Genomic DNA, 18005 nt, shown 5'->3' on the forward strand with positions numbered 1-18005 from the left:
TGCAAAACTTTTTCTCCCCCCTCCCTTACAACTGGCAGCCATATGCCCTAGAGATAAAATGTCTGACACTATTTTCTCACTAATAAAGAAAAGCAAGGGCAGGATGTAAAAGATACTTCCAAAAAACACAGATGGGAAAGTGTTTTTCAAAGGAAAAAGTCAACAATAGACCATGCTGTGAAAATGACTGGAGGTGACACTCAAATGTGAGCAATTACTGTTTAGCAGGAGAGACCTAAGATCAAAGGCCGTTTATAGAACTTGCATGGACTAAAGAAAAAGCAAGCTGGGTGGGCCAAACCATCCCTATATATACTGGGTATTTATCCGAAAAACCTGATCGGCCTCCTAGGACCAAAACAAGCATACAAAATCTGACGTAGGTAACCGTGCATTTACGCAATCACTCCTACGCATTGTATACCATGGGCTGTTCTTGGATATCCAAGGAAAAATTTTTGTTGAGTGATAAATGGTCCAATGTGGTTTTGATCAGTGGGGAAGGGGGGAATGACTGGCAAAAACTATAGCAATTTGCAGGAGCCAAGGATTCGGCTTTGCAAAAGAGGAGCAGTGGTACTTGTCACCAGTAACAAAAAAGGCATGAGAGGTCTTATCCAAATACAAAAAAGTTGTCCAAAAATAAAAAAAAATCTAAAACATGCTTGCACAAAGTCTAAAGTGACTGGATGTTTTCAGGTGGTCAGTTTTGAATGGATCAACTAGTAGGAAAAAAAAATATTCACATTTTTCGGAAGTACACGATGAATCTGTATGGGCAGCTTTAAAGTGGTCACGGGTGACAGCTATTCCTCTCACCATCCCCCATATACGCTGGACTCAGTGGGAAGACGAAAGGAGACTGATCGTCCTTGTGAACAAAAGATTGGACATGTTCAAACCCAACATGCCCTACGATTCTTTGCACCATCAGGAGAGATTTGGGAGTCCCCATGCACTTACGATGACTAGCCGGTCCAATCCAACATCCGTCTATTGTACTTGTGCACCTTAAGGGTATGTTCACACAGAAACCTTCAGTTGATTTCCAGGCCAATACTGCCTCAAAATCATCTCTAAATTCTGGCCAAAATGCTGCTTGATATTCCCGCAGATTCTGTGATTGATCCAGCTGCAAAAACCACAGTGCAACGTTCACGTGGATTAGCCCCATTGTATTGGAGGTGATGAGTTGGTGGTAGAAAGTCAAAGCTCTACTTTCCATCATGGGCTCTAAAGGGCCAAAATTTGGGGACAAATTTGAGGCAGAAGACCACTTCAAATTCAAACCCCTTAGGCTCAACAATTTTTTGAGAAATTTTTGTAAATTTGTATAAAATAGATACATTTACTTGCATAGGTTTTGATATTCTGATTTTGGATAGGTCTAGAGAGAAGAAGAACAAAAATTGCTAAACTGTCATGTGCACCTGTAGTTCTTAAGAAGTGATCCAAAAAGTGTATACTACTACTGCACCAAGTCTATAGGAGTGTCTGCAAAATTGAGAAACACCCACATCATTGGTAGATACAGACCATGTCACAGGTACCATCCGGGAGTGCCCACAGGGTCACACTGGGATGTCCAGGGCTCACCAGTAATGGTCCTTTGTGAAGTGAACTGAATGATAGGATCAAATTGTCCTGAACCGGAACCATAAAAAAAAAAACCTGGAGGGGGATTTTTTTGGTTGTTGCCCCAGTTGCTGCTTGTGTAACTAGATGGTAATTATATCAGTATATAACTTCATGCTCTGCTAATAATACCAGAGGAGGAAGTCTCCACCCGCCTATTTCTTCTCGGTAGGGACATGGATGAGTATCCCCGTGGGCTGATGATAATACTATAGTGTTAGTGCACACATAGTGCGCATCCTGGATTTAATCCCTAAATTGATATGCCAGGCACTTTATCAGATCCCGGGGATAGGAGCGGCGCGTGATCTGCTCATGAGCTTATTTTCGGCGCTAAGGAACGGAGGAGTACGAAGAACGATAAGAACATCTGATACCCCGGGAAGCCGAACATTGGACTGGTAAATCTGTGCTTGACAGCCTGAGCTATTGCAAGGCTCCTGAGATTACAGGGTTTATATAACCGGAGTGTGGGGTTCCTTAGCATCAATGTGGTTCCAATTCTGAAGGCTGAACCTCCCGCACTAGAAGAATGTGCCGCAACAAAGGAACATTTATTGCTGTTTATAAACAGGATGCATCGCCACTTTAGTGCAGTCCTAATGAATTCAGCCTGTGTAGAGCGGCATGCACATATGAAGCCTTGGCTATGTATTCTGCACATAAGAAACCAGTGGGGTACATAGAACAGAGTGGGCCCTCTAGTTAAAATCATATTGGGCCCCTTATTACATTGCTGGCTTTGGAGACCACTGACAGAAGGACCTTAGACTTGCAGGCGCAGATTTGGCCATAACAAAGCCCCTGAAATTGTGTGAAGCCGAAGATCAGGGGACCCCACAGCAGTGGGCTGCATGATAGCCCTGCTGACCCCATACTTGCTCTCTACTGAATTATTCCAATAGGTAGTAGCTAATATTTTACTCATTAATCCCGACCTTGCAGAGACTTGACCAAGGTTCGTTTCCAGGGTACATTACACACCAAATCTTAAGGCTGAACAACGCCTGGATGTCATGTACAGCAGGCTGGAGCTGGAGTCAAGGCAGGCCTGTGCAGAATAAAGGATTGGTGAGTGGAGGTCATTACCTATAGGAATAATGCAATAGGTAGCAGCCTATTGTCGCCTTGTCGGGGCCCATAAAGGGGCATCAAACAGTGTAGGGGCCCATAAAGGGGGCATCAGACAGTGTAGGGGCCCATAAAGGAGGTATCAGACAGTGTAGGGGCCCATAAAGGAGCATCAGACAGTGTAGGGGCCCATAAAAGAGGCATCAGACAGTGTAGGGGCCTATAAAGGGGGATTCAGACAGTGTAGGGGCCCATAAAGGAGGCATCAGACAGTGTAGGGGCCCATAAAGGAGGCATCAGACAGTGTAGGGGCCCATAAAGGAGGCATCAGACAGTGTAGGGGCCCATAAAGGAGGCATCAGACAGTGTAGGGGCCTATAAAGGGGGATTCAGACAGTGTAGGGGCCCATAAAGGAGGCATCAGACAGTGTAGGGGCCCATAAAGGGAGCATCAGACAGTGTAAGGGCCATAAAGGGGGCATCAGACAGTGCTGGGGCCCATAAAGGAGGCATCAGACAGTGTCGGGGCCAATAAATGGAGCATCAGACAGTGTAGGGGCCCATAAAGGGGGCATCAGAGAGTGTTGGGGCCCATAAAGGGGGCATCAGACAGTGTAGGGGCCCATAAAGGAGGCATCAGACAGTGTAGGGGCCCATAAAGGGGGCATCAGAGAGCGTTGGGGCCCATAAAGGGGACATCAGACAGTGAAGGGGCCCATAAAGGAGGCATCAGACAGTGTAGGGGCCTATAAAGGGGGCATCAGACAGTGTAAGGGCCATAAAGGAGGCATCAGACAGTGTAGGGGCCTATAAAGGGGGCATCAGACAGTGTAGGGGCCTATAAAGGGGGCATCAGACAGTGTAGGGGCCCATAAAGGGGGCATCAGACAGTGTGGGACTGAGTAGATTAAATACTGCACGCAGAAGTTATTTGTCTTGAGTAATAAATGAGAAAACCATGGCTCCCTTCTCCTAGAAACCATGCTACTTTCTCCATGGCCTTTGTCTTGTTTTGCAGCTCAGCCCCACTTGCATGTACGGAGCTGAACTGCAATGCCAGACAGCCTTTGGACAAGAGTGGCGCCATTCCTGACGCTATTATTACAATGAAATACAACCCCTTTCATTTATTGGCATCCATCCTATGGCGGTATACGGAGCTTCTCCCTACTCCATGTACAGATCCCCTGGAGTATACAGCATCCATACAGACCTGGCGGTACGGGCTATGAGCGCTCTGTGCTGTAATAACACCGCCTGACCTGTACCTGATGCCGCAATATATCAGAGGCCAAACGCGTTACGTCCTCCGTCCGGCTGACGCACTACAGACACTATTTTAAAAACGGAGCCGGCGGCGTTGAAAGCGAAAATATGATTAGAATTTAATACAGAACAAATGAGACCAAAGATTAGGGACCAGAGCGACGCGGCTCCGACATACGTGAGATTTCCTATACCGCCATGCATTGTTACTGTAGCAACCAGCACATCACGCTGTATTTATAGAAGCCGGGCTCCGCAGAGAGCGAATGTATTCAGTACAACAAAATAATCCCCCCGTGGCAATGAGGTAACTGCGAAACCCTGTCAGTACTAATGATGAGAAATGGTAACAGCGGACAGCAGCGGCCGTATAGCGCCATTATCGCCACCCCTCCTGGCTGCTATAGGACAGGCCCCGGCGACATCCAGGGAGTTAATATCGCACATTTGCTAGGGCAGATTTCCAGTGAACGTTGGCCGTCGGGACGTCTTATACATTTACATCGCCCCGGCTTGTTTCTACGACTCCCCGTCAAATTTATGGCTCCGATCGCGATATCCGCCATTGTATATATAATGTTACGTATACGGCTGTATACCGCCATAATAACAACGAGGTAATAAAGACAAGATGGCTTATAAAATGGTCAGGATTTTTTTACCATGTTCAGTCAATGGAAATATCCGTCTTTTTTTACGATTATTTCCATAGACCTCCCACGGGCGCAGCGTTCGCGGGGAATCATATTGAAATCGTATTAACTATGCATATAGAGCTATTCCCTCAGCATTACCCTATCTGGATCTGCCTATTGCAGTAGTGTCCATCCCAATCTGAATAGAATGCCAGAGCTACGGTTAAGACTGACACTCAAGCAAAGCAGTAAGAAGATTGGGAAGAATTTAGCTTTGTAGAACCAGAAGGGGGGGGGGGGGGCTGTGAAAATACACAATTTTCCTCGCAATCTTGAAAAAGCTGCTAGTTTCGTATGGGACCAATCCATGTGTCAGAGACTCCTATGTCTAAATTTTTTGGACAGCGGGTGAGAGAGAGGTGTAGCTGTAGGGGGTGCAGAGGTAACAATCACTACCGGTCCCTGAAACCTCAAGGGGCCCAAGGGGGTCTCTACTACATAAGACACCAGTATTCTAGATGGCACATGACATTAGTGTTGTGCTGTTCCTCTGTTACTCCGACTGGCAATGTATTAAACTGACAATTGTCAAAGAGGCGTGTCCCGAACACAGTTCGATTCTGGTGGCACCGACTGGACGGTATCAAATTGATTATTCATTCATTTCCAGGAGGAACAACAGAGGAACGGCACGCTAAGTACTAAAAGGAGATGCCGTAGTATTTACTGAACCAGACGTGCCAGGAGTAGCGACAGGTCGTATATTTATTACGCAGCTTTTATACCGTACGCAATGCGAGGTTAACCCTTTATTTCCCATTGTAAAGCTGGATACGCAAAAAATAAATAAGATACAAATCAATAACACAGCACTATAAAGTTGGTGGAGCCCCCATATACTGTACTCCCACCCCCTATAATATATACCACTCACTACAGGACCGTGCATTGCTCATGTATTATGCAGTCGCCGGCCGCTCGCTGGTAACACGAGATACTTGTCGAGGATCATTATACCACAATGACTAGTCACGGGTGCCGGAGACGATACTTGAGGACTCCAGAATTATCATGTAAAGTGGGTTTCCGATCATTTCCAACAATTTTAGTGTCTAGGAAAAGGGATAATGTGATAGGTCTAAAGTCTCTCGGCAAATCATCTCCTCTCCTGAAGTTCTCCGCACTCAGCGCTAAATTTAGAGCAGCTCATTCGGCAGGTAATTTAAAGGAATCTAGAAATGCTCAAAATGTATTTACGGGAAATTCGTCCTCTAGCTGCAGGAATAGTCTGACTGCGCGGGAATTTAAAGGGATATTACATCTGCTCCATTTAGGACGTATCCACAGGACATGCTAGAAATGTGAGATAGCGGCAGACCCCACCACTAGGGCCTATATTTATATCAAGATCAGGGCTCCCCCCTGACCCAGGAGTATACAGTGCCACATAGTAACTGCCCCCCATAAAGTACCGTATATACTCGAGTATAAGCCGACCCGAATATAAGCCGACCCCCCTAATTTTACCACAAAAAACTGGGATAACTTATTGACTCGAGTATAAGCCTAGGGGGGAAATGCAGCAGCTACTGGAAAATTTCAAAAATTAAAATGGTCGTAGTTTTTGGGTGCAGTAGATGCTGGGGAAGGGGAGGGGGTGTTTTGGTTGTCTGTCTGTCTGCCCCTTCCCTGAGCCTGAGGACAGTTTCCCCCCCCCCCCCACTTGGAATTCAGCCTGGCTGAATATAGGGTATCTGCAGTGCTCCTATTAACCCCTTCCTGATGGAACAGGAGCACTGCAGATAACCTATATTCAGTAGACCGGGCACTGTCAGACACAGGGATACCTAATGTGTATGGGTTTCACAGTCATTTTCTACTTTTGTATGTATTCTAGGGAAAGGAGGGATTAAGAACTTTTATTTTTTATTTTTAAATTTTTTGCACTATTTTATGGGAGATTCTATACATTGACATTGTGGCTGGTCATAAACCCCCCTCACCCTCCTAAAAAAAAAAAAAAAAAAAAAATTTTTTTTTTTTTTTTTTTTTGCTGACTCGAGTATAAGCCGAGGGGGGCTTTTTCAGCACAAAAACTGGGCTGAAAAATTCGGCTTATACTCGAGTATATACGGTACTCTATGTGGGGTCCTGTTATATGGGCAATTGACCCCATTACATACCACCACACAGGTACTCTAGGCCGCTACCTTCTGGATTACTCATGCAAGTAACGGCCAAGTTACGTTTGCCTATCGACACTCTTGTGAACGGCCACCTCCGATTAGCCTTCAGGGGGCGCCACATATTACATCCCGACGCTGAAGAGCATCAAAACATGATGTGCAGGTCACAATACGCAGCACCCCTTGCAGGCCGAAACAGAGGCGGGGATAGGTTTATGAAAATGGGCTGTTACCTACAGGTATAATCCAGGGGGTAATGGTCTAAATAGCAGCTGCCCTAACCCTAATCTTAGGGGCAATTTGGTTTGCAACTAATAGTGCTGCAGAGAATTTGCAGACTTCGTGCCAAGTATCCCCATAGGTTACAGATTTCATCCCAACAGCAGGACCTTCCGATCAACATATAGGAAAAGGACCCCACTAACATCCCTTTAAAGAGAATACCCTGGATGACTCTTACCTATATGCTGTGCACAGGTGTCACAATACTCAGCATACAAGGACTCGAAGCAGTTACAGCAGTACGGACGTCCTTCTTTCATGATATATCTCTGGCCGCCAAGCACCGTTTCACATTCAAAGCAACAAAAGTGTTTCATATGCCAGTGTCTTCCCTCCGCTTCTGTACATTCATCTGCAAAAATAATCTAAAAAAGGAGCAACAGTCAGGATCGACAAATGGAAGGAACAATTGTCACGGCACCTGCCTGTAGAGGGAGCTAAAGAGTTTAGCGCATACTGTTATATCATTGCATCCAATGTTGTAAAGCTCCCCATAGTGGCAGCATTTCTAATATAACGCAATATCTGTGCAGGGGATTTAGATCTCTAAATGTGCTATCCACAATAATATAGATTTGTTTTGTGCTTACTATGGATTGCGTTTCCATTCCTTGCATCTCCCCATGCTATCAACCCTTGTGTGGCTGCTAAAATTTACAGCTCTCATGAAAATATCACTTTATTGTTCATTCCACTGACGCATTTTACTTAAGGGAGAAACCACAAACTGCAATACACAAAAAGAGACATCAGCACAGGTCCCCGGGGCTCGGCCTAATCCCATTTTATCTTATGAAGGGATGGATTGTGGGGCGAGTTTTGCTGAGCTGTAATGTACGGAGGTGAGATAAGACAGCAGACATTTCTCACCATCTCACCAGGACATATATCAAGTGAAGAATTTCTCAGAACATCTGTACGGACTGTGACCCGTGGGCATTTGTACACAATGGAAGCCCTTCAATAACATGGCCGATCAATACCACCATGGCGTGTTACTAGCTGCAGGGAATAGTAATAACTTGAAGATTTGTGAAACAAGAGTGAAGTATTTTTTTTTTTCCTGATGACATGAGTGACGTGTGCTGGCGCTCCTGAACCATAAACTACAGAAGATCTTCAATACACAAAAAGTTCTAGAGTTTGGGTCTTTGGTTCTTTAAAATTAAATTTCACAATTTTGTCAGGTTTTGGCAAAGCTGAGTGACCCCATAATGTAAAGTTATATTACTACACCCTCATATCAGGACTCCTGAGAAAGGTTGGCGAGAGGCCGACCCCAAGGTGGTTTTTCATACTGATGTCCGATCCACAGGTTTGGTCACCAGTATCTGATCGGTGGCAGTCCAACACCCAGACCAATCCTGCACCAATCTGCTGATCTGACAATATCTGAGCATTGGAAGGGGCTCTTCTTCTCTTCAAGTAATGGAACTGCAGGCTCTGTCCACTGTATAGCGGGGACGCCTATTACTTGAATAGGAGTATAGTTCCTTCTGGCCCTGTCCAGTATAGTAGATTTCAACACATGGACGCTGCAGGATCAGCTGATTAAGATAGGGTGCGGGTGTTGGACCCCCACGATCTGATACTGACATATCAGTAGGAGAAGCCACCTGGGGGATGGAAAAATCCCTTTAAAACGCAGCCATAAGGAACAAGTAAGGCCTAGTATATTAGTCTTGTTGCCCATCGCAACCGATCCCTGCTGAACTCTGACTAGTTTCTATAGGCGAACAAGACTGATTGATAATTGAGGCCTATAGTTTTACACCTAGGCCAGGGGCTGAGCATGAATATGGGGGTACAAAAGACCAGACCCGCACAGTCAGGACATTGCACTCATTTTACATGGAGTGCTCCTCTAACAACCCAACAGCACTGACATAATGCTCTTCTATGAGGTTTCCTTTCCTTTCCCCCGTTTGGTTAGGTCGTATGAAAGTAATAGACGGGGGGGCCCCTGGAAGGTTGATTTTAGGGCGATGTAGATAACGCCACTTTCGGTGCCATTGGCGAGCCAACAAATTGGAAACTGTCGTCCAATATAGACCACCTTATTTTGAGTTCACAACTAGACCTCTGATGCCTTATATGATACCCACATTTGTTGGTGGTCACTTCTATTGCAGAGAGGGGGCGCTATCATCCGTTTGAGCTGGAATACATCAGACTGTATTGTTCTACTCTATTTTTACACAATGAGAACAGATGCCACCATATGTCTATACAATGGTGTACCTGCGATGGACCCTTAAGGAGTCTAAAAGGACTATGGTGTCTACCTATAGTGATATTATATGACCATCTTCCACTAGCCATATATGAGGGGTCTCAAAAATTAACCGTGGCGTTAATCATAGTGATGTAAACCCACCAGCCATAGGTCATGGTATACAGAGACACATCTAGTATAGGCAGTACATTGTGCCGACTCCACTCACCTCATCACAGGCCGCACAGCGAGGTTTCAAGCACTCGGCATGATGTCTGCCGCAGTAGATCTTCCCATCTTGATAGAAGTATATAAGGTCGACCAACAGCTCATTACATATCGTACACACAAAACACTGCGGATGCCAACAAATGCCGTGCCCGGCTCTAGATGCAAAGACGGCGATGTCGCCTCCATTAATCTGACCTCCACACTGCAAAGCAAGAGAATAATAGGACACGGGGTGACTTACACGCGGCATTCATATTCCTATATATAAGAGGAGGGGCTGTGACAACTCCTCTATACACAACATTACTATAAAATATGTATAATGGCTGACCAAGCAAATCAGGGAGAGGAAGATGCGGCGGATTTATCAAGACAGACACGTTCCATAATTTGCTCCCAATTTATGACCAGGTTTAAGCCTTCCTCCTGCACGCTTCCTCCTGCACCTATACAGTGCACCTTGCCGGTGTACATTTCGGGCATCATTTACGCTAGAAAACTGGGCTAAAAAGACGAAAAATCTAATGGGGTTGATGGCCCCACCCAAGTGCAAAACTGAAAGTGGCAAATATTCATAAATCTTACCAAATAAACTGGGATTTTTTTTGCAAAAATTCTGACATTTTTAATGCCTTTACGCCAGTTTTCTGTCACAGTCCTTGATATATCAGCCCCTGTGTGTTTTTGGTGGAAAAAAAAAAAAATGCATTTGCCGACTCTCCATGGAATCATTTATCTCTTATCCCAAGACAGTGAAGAAGATCCTGCCAGCAGGGGCGGCCATGTTGTCGATTCCTTGAGCACGCTAGGATCAGGCTCAACTTGACATGATTGTGTTTCTCATTATTTAGCTGTACAGGTCATTAATTTGCTCCCGGGGAGGCCATTAGATTTTTTTTTGTATCCAGAGCGCCTGCATTTAATAACACAAATTGCTTAGCCTTAAGATCCCGCTCTGAATGTGATGCCTCAGGACTTGTCTCCTCCTCAGGGGGCCTGTCCAGCCAAATACGATAAAGAAGGCTTGAACTGCAACGTCTCACATGCCAAGATTATAGGAGGGAATAATGTTCTTATATAAAAAAAAAAAAGACTCTTAAAAAAAGGATGGGGAAATAAAACGAGAGCTGTGACTAAACTCCTCATCGCCTGTCTCACAGACGTGGCCTCCGCAACATCGCAACGGTAATTAAAACCATCGTAAAAGCCGATGTAAAACCGCAATTATGTAAGCGCCGAGCAGTAAAAGGTAAAATGCTGATGGAGAAAACGGAGGACGGGGCAGGAATGAGATCAGCGTGGCAGAACGGCGAGAAATAAAAGCAGATTTACAATGTAATCCCTACAAGGCTAATGCAACGCCGATACATTGTTACACGAATTATGCAAATTGCCTTTAATTGCGATGTTGGAAGGAAGCGGCCATATTTTTTTCAAATTAAAAAAAAGTAATATACCATAAGCAGATTATGTGCTCGGGAAAATGTCGGGTCATTTAGTCATGTCCTCATCTTCCCTCTGGCTCTAATTTAGGACTTGATCATTTATTTCCCATTTTGTGTGCAGATATGCCAGTCTCAAATAACGAAAAAGTCTCCACAGCTCCCCCTTCCCCCATTGTGGGGCCATTATCATCAAGGTATGAGGTTATCCACTAAATGTTATTTACTTATAGTCCCTCACTTGCATTACCCATGCAAAAACAATCCAGAAGCATCTTTTCTTATAATGCAATGTTCCTCAGTTATTCCTCCTGGAAATGTATGCACACATTGACAGTTATAGACCAGACAAAGATTGTTACCATTCTCCTAGTCTGTGATGCATGTCCATATACACTCAGTTGTAGGGTGTTTATTTCCAGGGGGATAACAGGGGAACAGCATAACACAAGACGCGTCGCTAGGTCTGAGACATCTTCTTAATGGCTATTTAGTAGTGACAGTCTTATGGTATCTAAACGTAAACTTGATACTAAAATACTACAATTGCTTCCTCTCCAATATACCAGTCACTTGCCACGTTCTGTTAAGCCATATGGATATCCTCTGGGCACAGGCTTACACTGCACCTCCAATTATAAAACAACTTTCCATCAATGGATAGTACAGATGAATAGAAGAAACATTGTAATGCAATTTAGTAAAGAAATCTGTTTCCTTCTCCACTTCTCAAACTGATTTACATAGAAGTCTATGGAGAGGGGAGGGGCTGCTGGAAAAGTCACTCAAATAACTGCAGCATCAAACTAATACAACGAGTGAGAGACGTCTTCTGACACTGCTGTATCTTCAAGAGAAGACTCTACCACTATACAGAATGAGGCAATAAGACAATTACCAGCCTCCACCACTCCATTCCCTCTCCATAGACTTCTGTTTGTGAGGCAGCCTGGTAAAGCGGAGAAGGAAACAGATTTCTTTAATAAGATATATTACAAAGTTGCTTATATTCTCCTGTACTGTTCAGTTCTGACATGTTATTTTAGAATAGGAGGTGCGCTATAAATATAGTCGATGTTGACAGTCAACCAGATTGTTTTATTTCATGAGTGTTACTCGAACTTAAAGGGAACCGGTCACGTTGAACATGCAGTCCACTCTGCAGGCGGCATGTTATAGAGCAGGAGGAGACAAACAGATCGATATATAGTTTAACCTATTTAGTATCACTTCTCATGTATCCATTTAATTTTGTCCTAGGTTTAGGAGTCCAGTGGGCGGTTCTAGTCAGGGGTTTACATCCTTCCCTATATGGATGTGCACACAGATACCTGTCAATCACCGAGTAGGACCGCCCACTTGACTCCTAAGTTTATAACCTGTTCAGCTCCTCCTATAATGCACTGCTGATGGCATTTTCAGTGTGATAGGTTATTTTATTTTAAGCACTGCAGTGCCTTCATCAGGTGACCAGACAATACTACCAGGTGACTACTAGATAAACTGGCTTCATCTTCAGCAGCTAGTCACGTCCAAGACATCTCGAACTGCAGGTGTTTTATCTTTTTCGACACCTGTAACATTGCACACCCCCAATGTTATCTAGATAGACCGCTCCTGGGGGGACATTTGTCAAAGTCTACATTCCAAACCCATTCGCTTATAGCCAGTAGATTGATGGACAGAACAGAAAGGACTTCTAAAAGTGACAGGGTTGTAGGAGTCGAAAAGTTGCTAAGGGCAAAGTAGTTAGACCATCTGTGCTACGAGGATGCTGAGCTTTCGTGGCGGGGGTGAAAAAAAAAGTGGGATATTTAAAAAGGAATGTATCACCGTTTTTCTAAATTTATTAAAATTAGATATTGAAATCTCTAGACACGCTGTGTGCAGGGAGGGGGTGCAGATAATCTGTGACATCATTTATGGTCAGTAGAGGATGTAATGGTGGGTCAGTGGTGTTATCTTCTATTGTGTTCCTGTCTGTAATGTAAATGAGGTGACTGCTGCAAAGAAAACACCTACAGAATCGGCAGTGTCAGTCTATTAGGCTTAGTGGCCAGAGTGGAAATTGCAGGATATAGTCCTGGTTTAGGACATTTAAACACATTCACTTTAAATAATGTGTCTCTCCATTCATTCATTTCGAAGTCCACAGCAGTGAGTGGCAAGATTTCTGTATACACACAAGTTTGTACAGGTTTCTCTAAGTCATCAGACAAGTTGGGTTCACATGTAGATGCATTTATGATGCTACGGCATTGTTTAGATACGTAACCACCACTCGCTCCACCATCACCACCCTTGATTGTTCAGGGATAGAAAAACACTGCTGCAACAGCGCCACCCCTGTGCATAGGTTGTTTCTGGTATTGCAGCACAGATTCGATGGAGATGCAATTGGAAATGTTTTAGCAAGCAATGTAGGCATCTGTAGTCGGATCGACGAATATACTTGGCCAGTGGCCAAAGAGCACAATGCTTTACCTGTTCACAGATGGCTCCTGTCATGGTCACCGGAAAAGGCCGGACATTCCCTCGTCCCAAATTCTCCCGTTTTCTTTGGTTGCTGAACAGCTTAAGCTCTCTCTTCTCTTCCTCATCCAGAGAATTGCAGTAGCGGACCTGCAAGGAGAAAGATTTCAGCTCTGGAACCTTCTGCAATTGCATGAGTCACAGAGTCAAGGACAGATGTTCAGGATTGTTAGGAGAAAGCTGAAACATTCGCTGAATGAAGGGAAGAAAGAAATTAAAAAATAAATATTAATATATTAATTAATATTAATATATAAATATTATAAGGATGCACAATGGCTATGTAATATAATCACTGTAATATTATAGGCGTTGTCACGGTTACTATTCGATTCCGTCAAGTACGCAACGAAATATCAGATTATTATGCAATCCTCCATCTAGTCACTAGCATAGTTCCTAAAAAGTGAGCATGAGGACTAGGAAGAGACGATCGGTCCGCCACACTCGCGTGGTGAATCGAGGGTGCAGGTAGGAGCTTGTAAATACTGCAATAACCGGGACAAACTAGAGGCGCCATTGTGAAGAGCTGCAGCTGCAGAAAAGGCCAGGACAGATGGGATCAGGTAGTGCCAGACATCAACACAGCCCAGGGAAAGGCAAAATAAGGCAGCTATGCGGGGTAAGGTCTAGGTATACAGCTGGGCACCTGCAGCTATGCCGGGTAAGGTCTAGGTATACAGCCGGGCACCTGCAGCTATGCTGGGTAAGGCCTAGGTATACAGCTGGGCTCCTGCAGCTATGCCGGGTAAGGCCTAGGTATACAGCCGGGCACCTGCAGCTATGTGGGGTAAGGTCTAGGTATACAGCCAGACACCTGTAGCTATGCTGGGTAAGGCCTATGGATACAGCCGGGCACCTGCAGCTATGTGGGGTAAGGCCTAGGTATACAGCCGGGCAACTGCAGCTATTCTGGGTAAGGCCTAGGTATACAGCCGGGCACCTGCAGCTATGCGGGGTAAGGCCTATGTATACAGCCGGGCACCTGCAGCTGTGCCAGGTAAGGTCTATGGATACAGACAGGCACTTGCAGCTATGTGGGGTAAGGTCTAGGTATACAGCCGGGCACCTGCAGCTATGTGGGGTAAGGCCTAGGTATACAGCCGGGCACCTGCAGCTATGTGGGGTAAGGCCTAGGTATACAGCCGGGCACCTGCAGCTATGTGGGGTAAGGTCTAGGTATACAGCCAAGCACCTGTAGCTATACGGGGTAAGGCCTAGGCATACAGTCGGGCACCTGCAGCTATGTGGGGTAAGGTCTAGGTATACAGCCGGGCACCTGCAGCTATGTGGGGTAAGGTCTAGGTATACAGCTGGGCACCTGCAGATATGCCGGGTAAGGCCTATGGATACAGCCAAGCACCTGTAGCTATACGGGGTAAGGCCTAGGTATACAGCCGGGCAACAGCTAAACAGATCGCTTCCTGCTGCAAGGTGTGAATGAACTTAAATAGTTCCTGTCTCATTCCTATAAATGTCTATTTCAGCTTTTCAGTTATTTTATTGACTATGTCCTTAGACTATCGGAATATCCAGATCTGACAATTATTATAAAAAAAGACGCTCTTTCACTTATCACAACTAGTATCTTCCATATAATCTTCTATAAGTCTATATATATATATATATATATATATATATATATATATATACACACACACAATTTTTAAAATTAAAAATAACGTGTGCAATAACATATGTAATGCAGTACATGATTCAGCCTACCATTACCTAATGAAAAATCTTCTCTATGCCGCCTGTCATATGCCCCGCAGAGGTATGATAAGGTAATGGGGTCAGGAAGACCTTTCCATTAATAGATTTTGGCTCTGAAGGACCGCTGCTTCCAAAATGAGCAAGTTCTTTTAGCAGCACATCATCTCCTGTGAACCAGCAATCTCAAATGAGTTTTTATAAAACAGAGGCCACATATTGCAGATTTTTTTTTTTTTTTTGTTGGGTCAAAGCCAAGACTGGATTTAGCAGAAGGGCGATGTATAAGAGCTTTCTCTATATTTCCTATCCCTTTCTAAGCCAGTCTTTGGCATACAATTGCACCAAAAATTGGCCCAAAAAAAAAAGCATGCAGCTTTTGTAACGTGTGATCTCAACCTAAAGAGGCAATACAGGATTAAAAAGGGGTTGTCCGGGGAGTAGATTACGTGCCTTATCCGGGTGTTCTGTCCTTGTTCCTTCTTTCTTCCTGATCACACAGATCCCTGCACTATGGGGGGGAAGGGGGGCTGTCATAGTCGACCAGCCCCCATGGTACAAATAATTACCTGTGAGATCAGGGTAGAAGGTGCAGGGCACAATGAACCAGGGTTCCACAACCCCTCCTTATTAAAAGATGGCTGGGTTCTTCCAAAAACAGCACTACTATACTAGCTCAGCCCCATTAAGCATCAATGGAGCAAAGCGGAAATACCCGACAACCTGAGGATAGGGTATGGTATATGTACCTGGCGGGTATGGTATATGCACCATGTGGGTATGGAATATGTACATGGCAGGTATGGTATATGCACCATGTGGGTATGGTATATGCACCTGACGGGTATGGTATACGTACCTGGCGGGTATGGTATATGCACCGTGTGGGTATGGTATATGTACCTGGCGGGTATGGTATGGAGCAGACTGACAACAGAAGGTACGTCAATCTCAGTACTACATACCCAACCATTCCCGGTTATCTGTGCTGCCGGCAGAGTAAAACACCTCCCAACTCATAAGGGTTAAGATAACAATGTCTGTGTTAATAAGGAATATTGAACCAGAATGTTGTATACACCAGCGTATTCATTTATGTATCTTGTTTCATATCACGGGGCAATGTGCCTAGATCAACAAGGAATGAATTGAAGGCGAATCTGTGTCGAGACACTAAAAATTGAAAATTAAGCTGCAATAAGACATTACGCTGCTTTTACTGCTGAGAAAATGTCTCTCCGTGATTCATGCTAACATTTTCCAGATAGAGACTGTGGCTGGAAGAGAGTCTCCAGCTGCTTATGGCCAATATCTGAGTTAAACAATCATTAGTTTTGGGCGTTTACACAAAATATAAGAATTGCATTAAAGCGACACGCCGGTGTGAACGGTTCAGCCCGTTAGTACCGGGCACAGAGGTAACCGAAGAAGGGAGAGTTCACTACATCGGCCAAATGGGTCCTCTGTCAAGTCATGTGATCTGTAGACAGACCTGCCAATTCACACAGTGGCTAAAAGTCACATTTTCCATGTAAGGCCCCTGTCCGAGGGGGGCCCTGACGCTCTGTTCTCTGGAATATGGTGCAAGTACTATCCAAGAACCCCAGTGGAAATCAATGGAGTACAGAAAGCACTCAGAAGACACTTGAGGGAGGGGTTAAAAAAATATCAGACCCCCTCAGCCTAGACGCTTTGTTTTCTGTATGAGGTCCAAGTCTGCAAAAGACTGGATATTAGACTCTCAAAAATATGCTATAAATCATATATTCTCAACAGCGCTCCTATAGACTTTATGGGGTTGCCCAAGACCAAGATATGGCCGTGGCCTCTACACTAGTTACCAAGAACAGCGCCAAACAAGATATGGTGGCTGTGCTTGGTATTACAACTCCGCTTCATTGTGTGACCAATGGACAAGATATCACTAGTCTGAGAAGAGGAAGGGATTGTCAATATCACAGTCTAGGACACCCCCTTTTAACAGGTCTGGAGGGTTCAGTTTCAATTTTTGGAGAGTGCCAAGTGGCATAAAAGAGTCATTTGAGCAATAGTCTTCTAAGAAAAGGGTATGCAAATTAGCTGTTTCCAGAAGGGATGGCTGTTCCTCTAGCGCCACCTATAGGCAAATAGCCAATGTAGAAGTCAAGGACTATAAAAAGGTATTAACTCATCTGTAGACAACAGTTTTGGGGTGTTTACCCTCACCAGTACAGAGTACTGGTTAGCTGGGTGAGATGCCTTTGACGCAGTCAGTTTCTGTTCCTCTGTACTCAGTAAATAATACCCCTCAGACCCATGTTAAAAGCTTCTCAACTAGCCAGCCAGTACTCTGCACCGACAAGGGTTAAACACCCCAAAACAGCATCTTCAGATGAGGGTCTAGTTTGGCTTGCATCCTTCGTCACGATACAAAATCTATTCAAAGAGTTGGACGTTGAGATTTGGGCACCATCTTCCAAGAAGTGGCCTCTCCCTAAATGAATGCTCTTCGCCATCAAGGGAATGTTAAATTTGAGAGTGAAGTGGAGGTTCACCGCTTCATGGACGACGAAAGATCCATCTTATGTAATTTTATATATCTAACCTGTACTTGGACGATTTCCAAAGCTCAAAAAGCTCATGATTACCAATGGCACTTCAAACACTAACAGGTGGGACCATAAGTAAGACCGTTTGATTGACACGTTCTTGTGTGAAGAACATGAAGGAATTTCCCCTGTGGAGCAACATCAAAGGATTGGGGTCTGAAACCTTTTGTTCGTGGAAGCCAGATACCTAGGCTTATGTAACACAAGGT

The 18005-nt window shown here is 44.6% G+C and overlaps 1 protein-coding gene across 3 annotated transcripts in view; it reads right to left on the bottom strand.

Moving 5' to 3' along the window:
- Positions 1 to 18005, bottom strand: part of PRICKLE2 (prickle planar cell polarity protein 2) — a 179135-nt gene that overhangs the window by 19735 nt on the left and 141395 nt on the right. For all 3 annotated transcript variants that reach the window (XM_075287494.1, XM_075287496.1, XM_075287495.1), the window contains 3 exons: positions 13448 to 13585; positions 9520 to 9723; positions 7254 to 7440 (listed from right to left, as the gene is read on the bottom strand). In XM_075287494.1, the coding sequence (XP_075143595.1) occupies positions 7254 to 7440; positions 9520 to 9723; positions 13448 to 13585 (529 nt within the window). The remainder of the gene's footprint in view (positions 1 to 7253; positions 7441 to 9519; positions 9724 to 13447; positions 13586 to 18005) is intronic.

Source organism: Leptodactylus fuscus, chromosome 9, assembly GCF_031893055.1.
Source record: "Leptodactylus fuscus isolate aLepFus1 chromosome 9, aLepFus1.hap2, whole genome shotgun sequence".
Taxonomy (NCBI): domain Eukaryota; kingdom Metazoa; phylum Chordata; class Amphibia; order Anura; family Leptodactylidae; genus Leptodactylus; species Leptodactylus fuscus.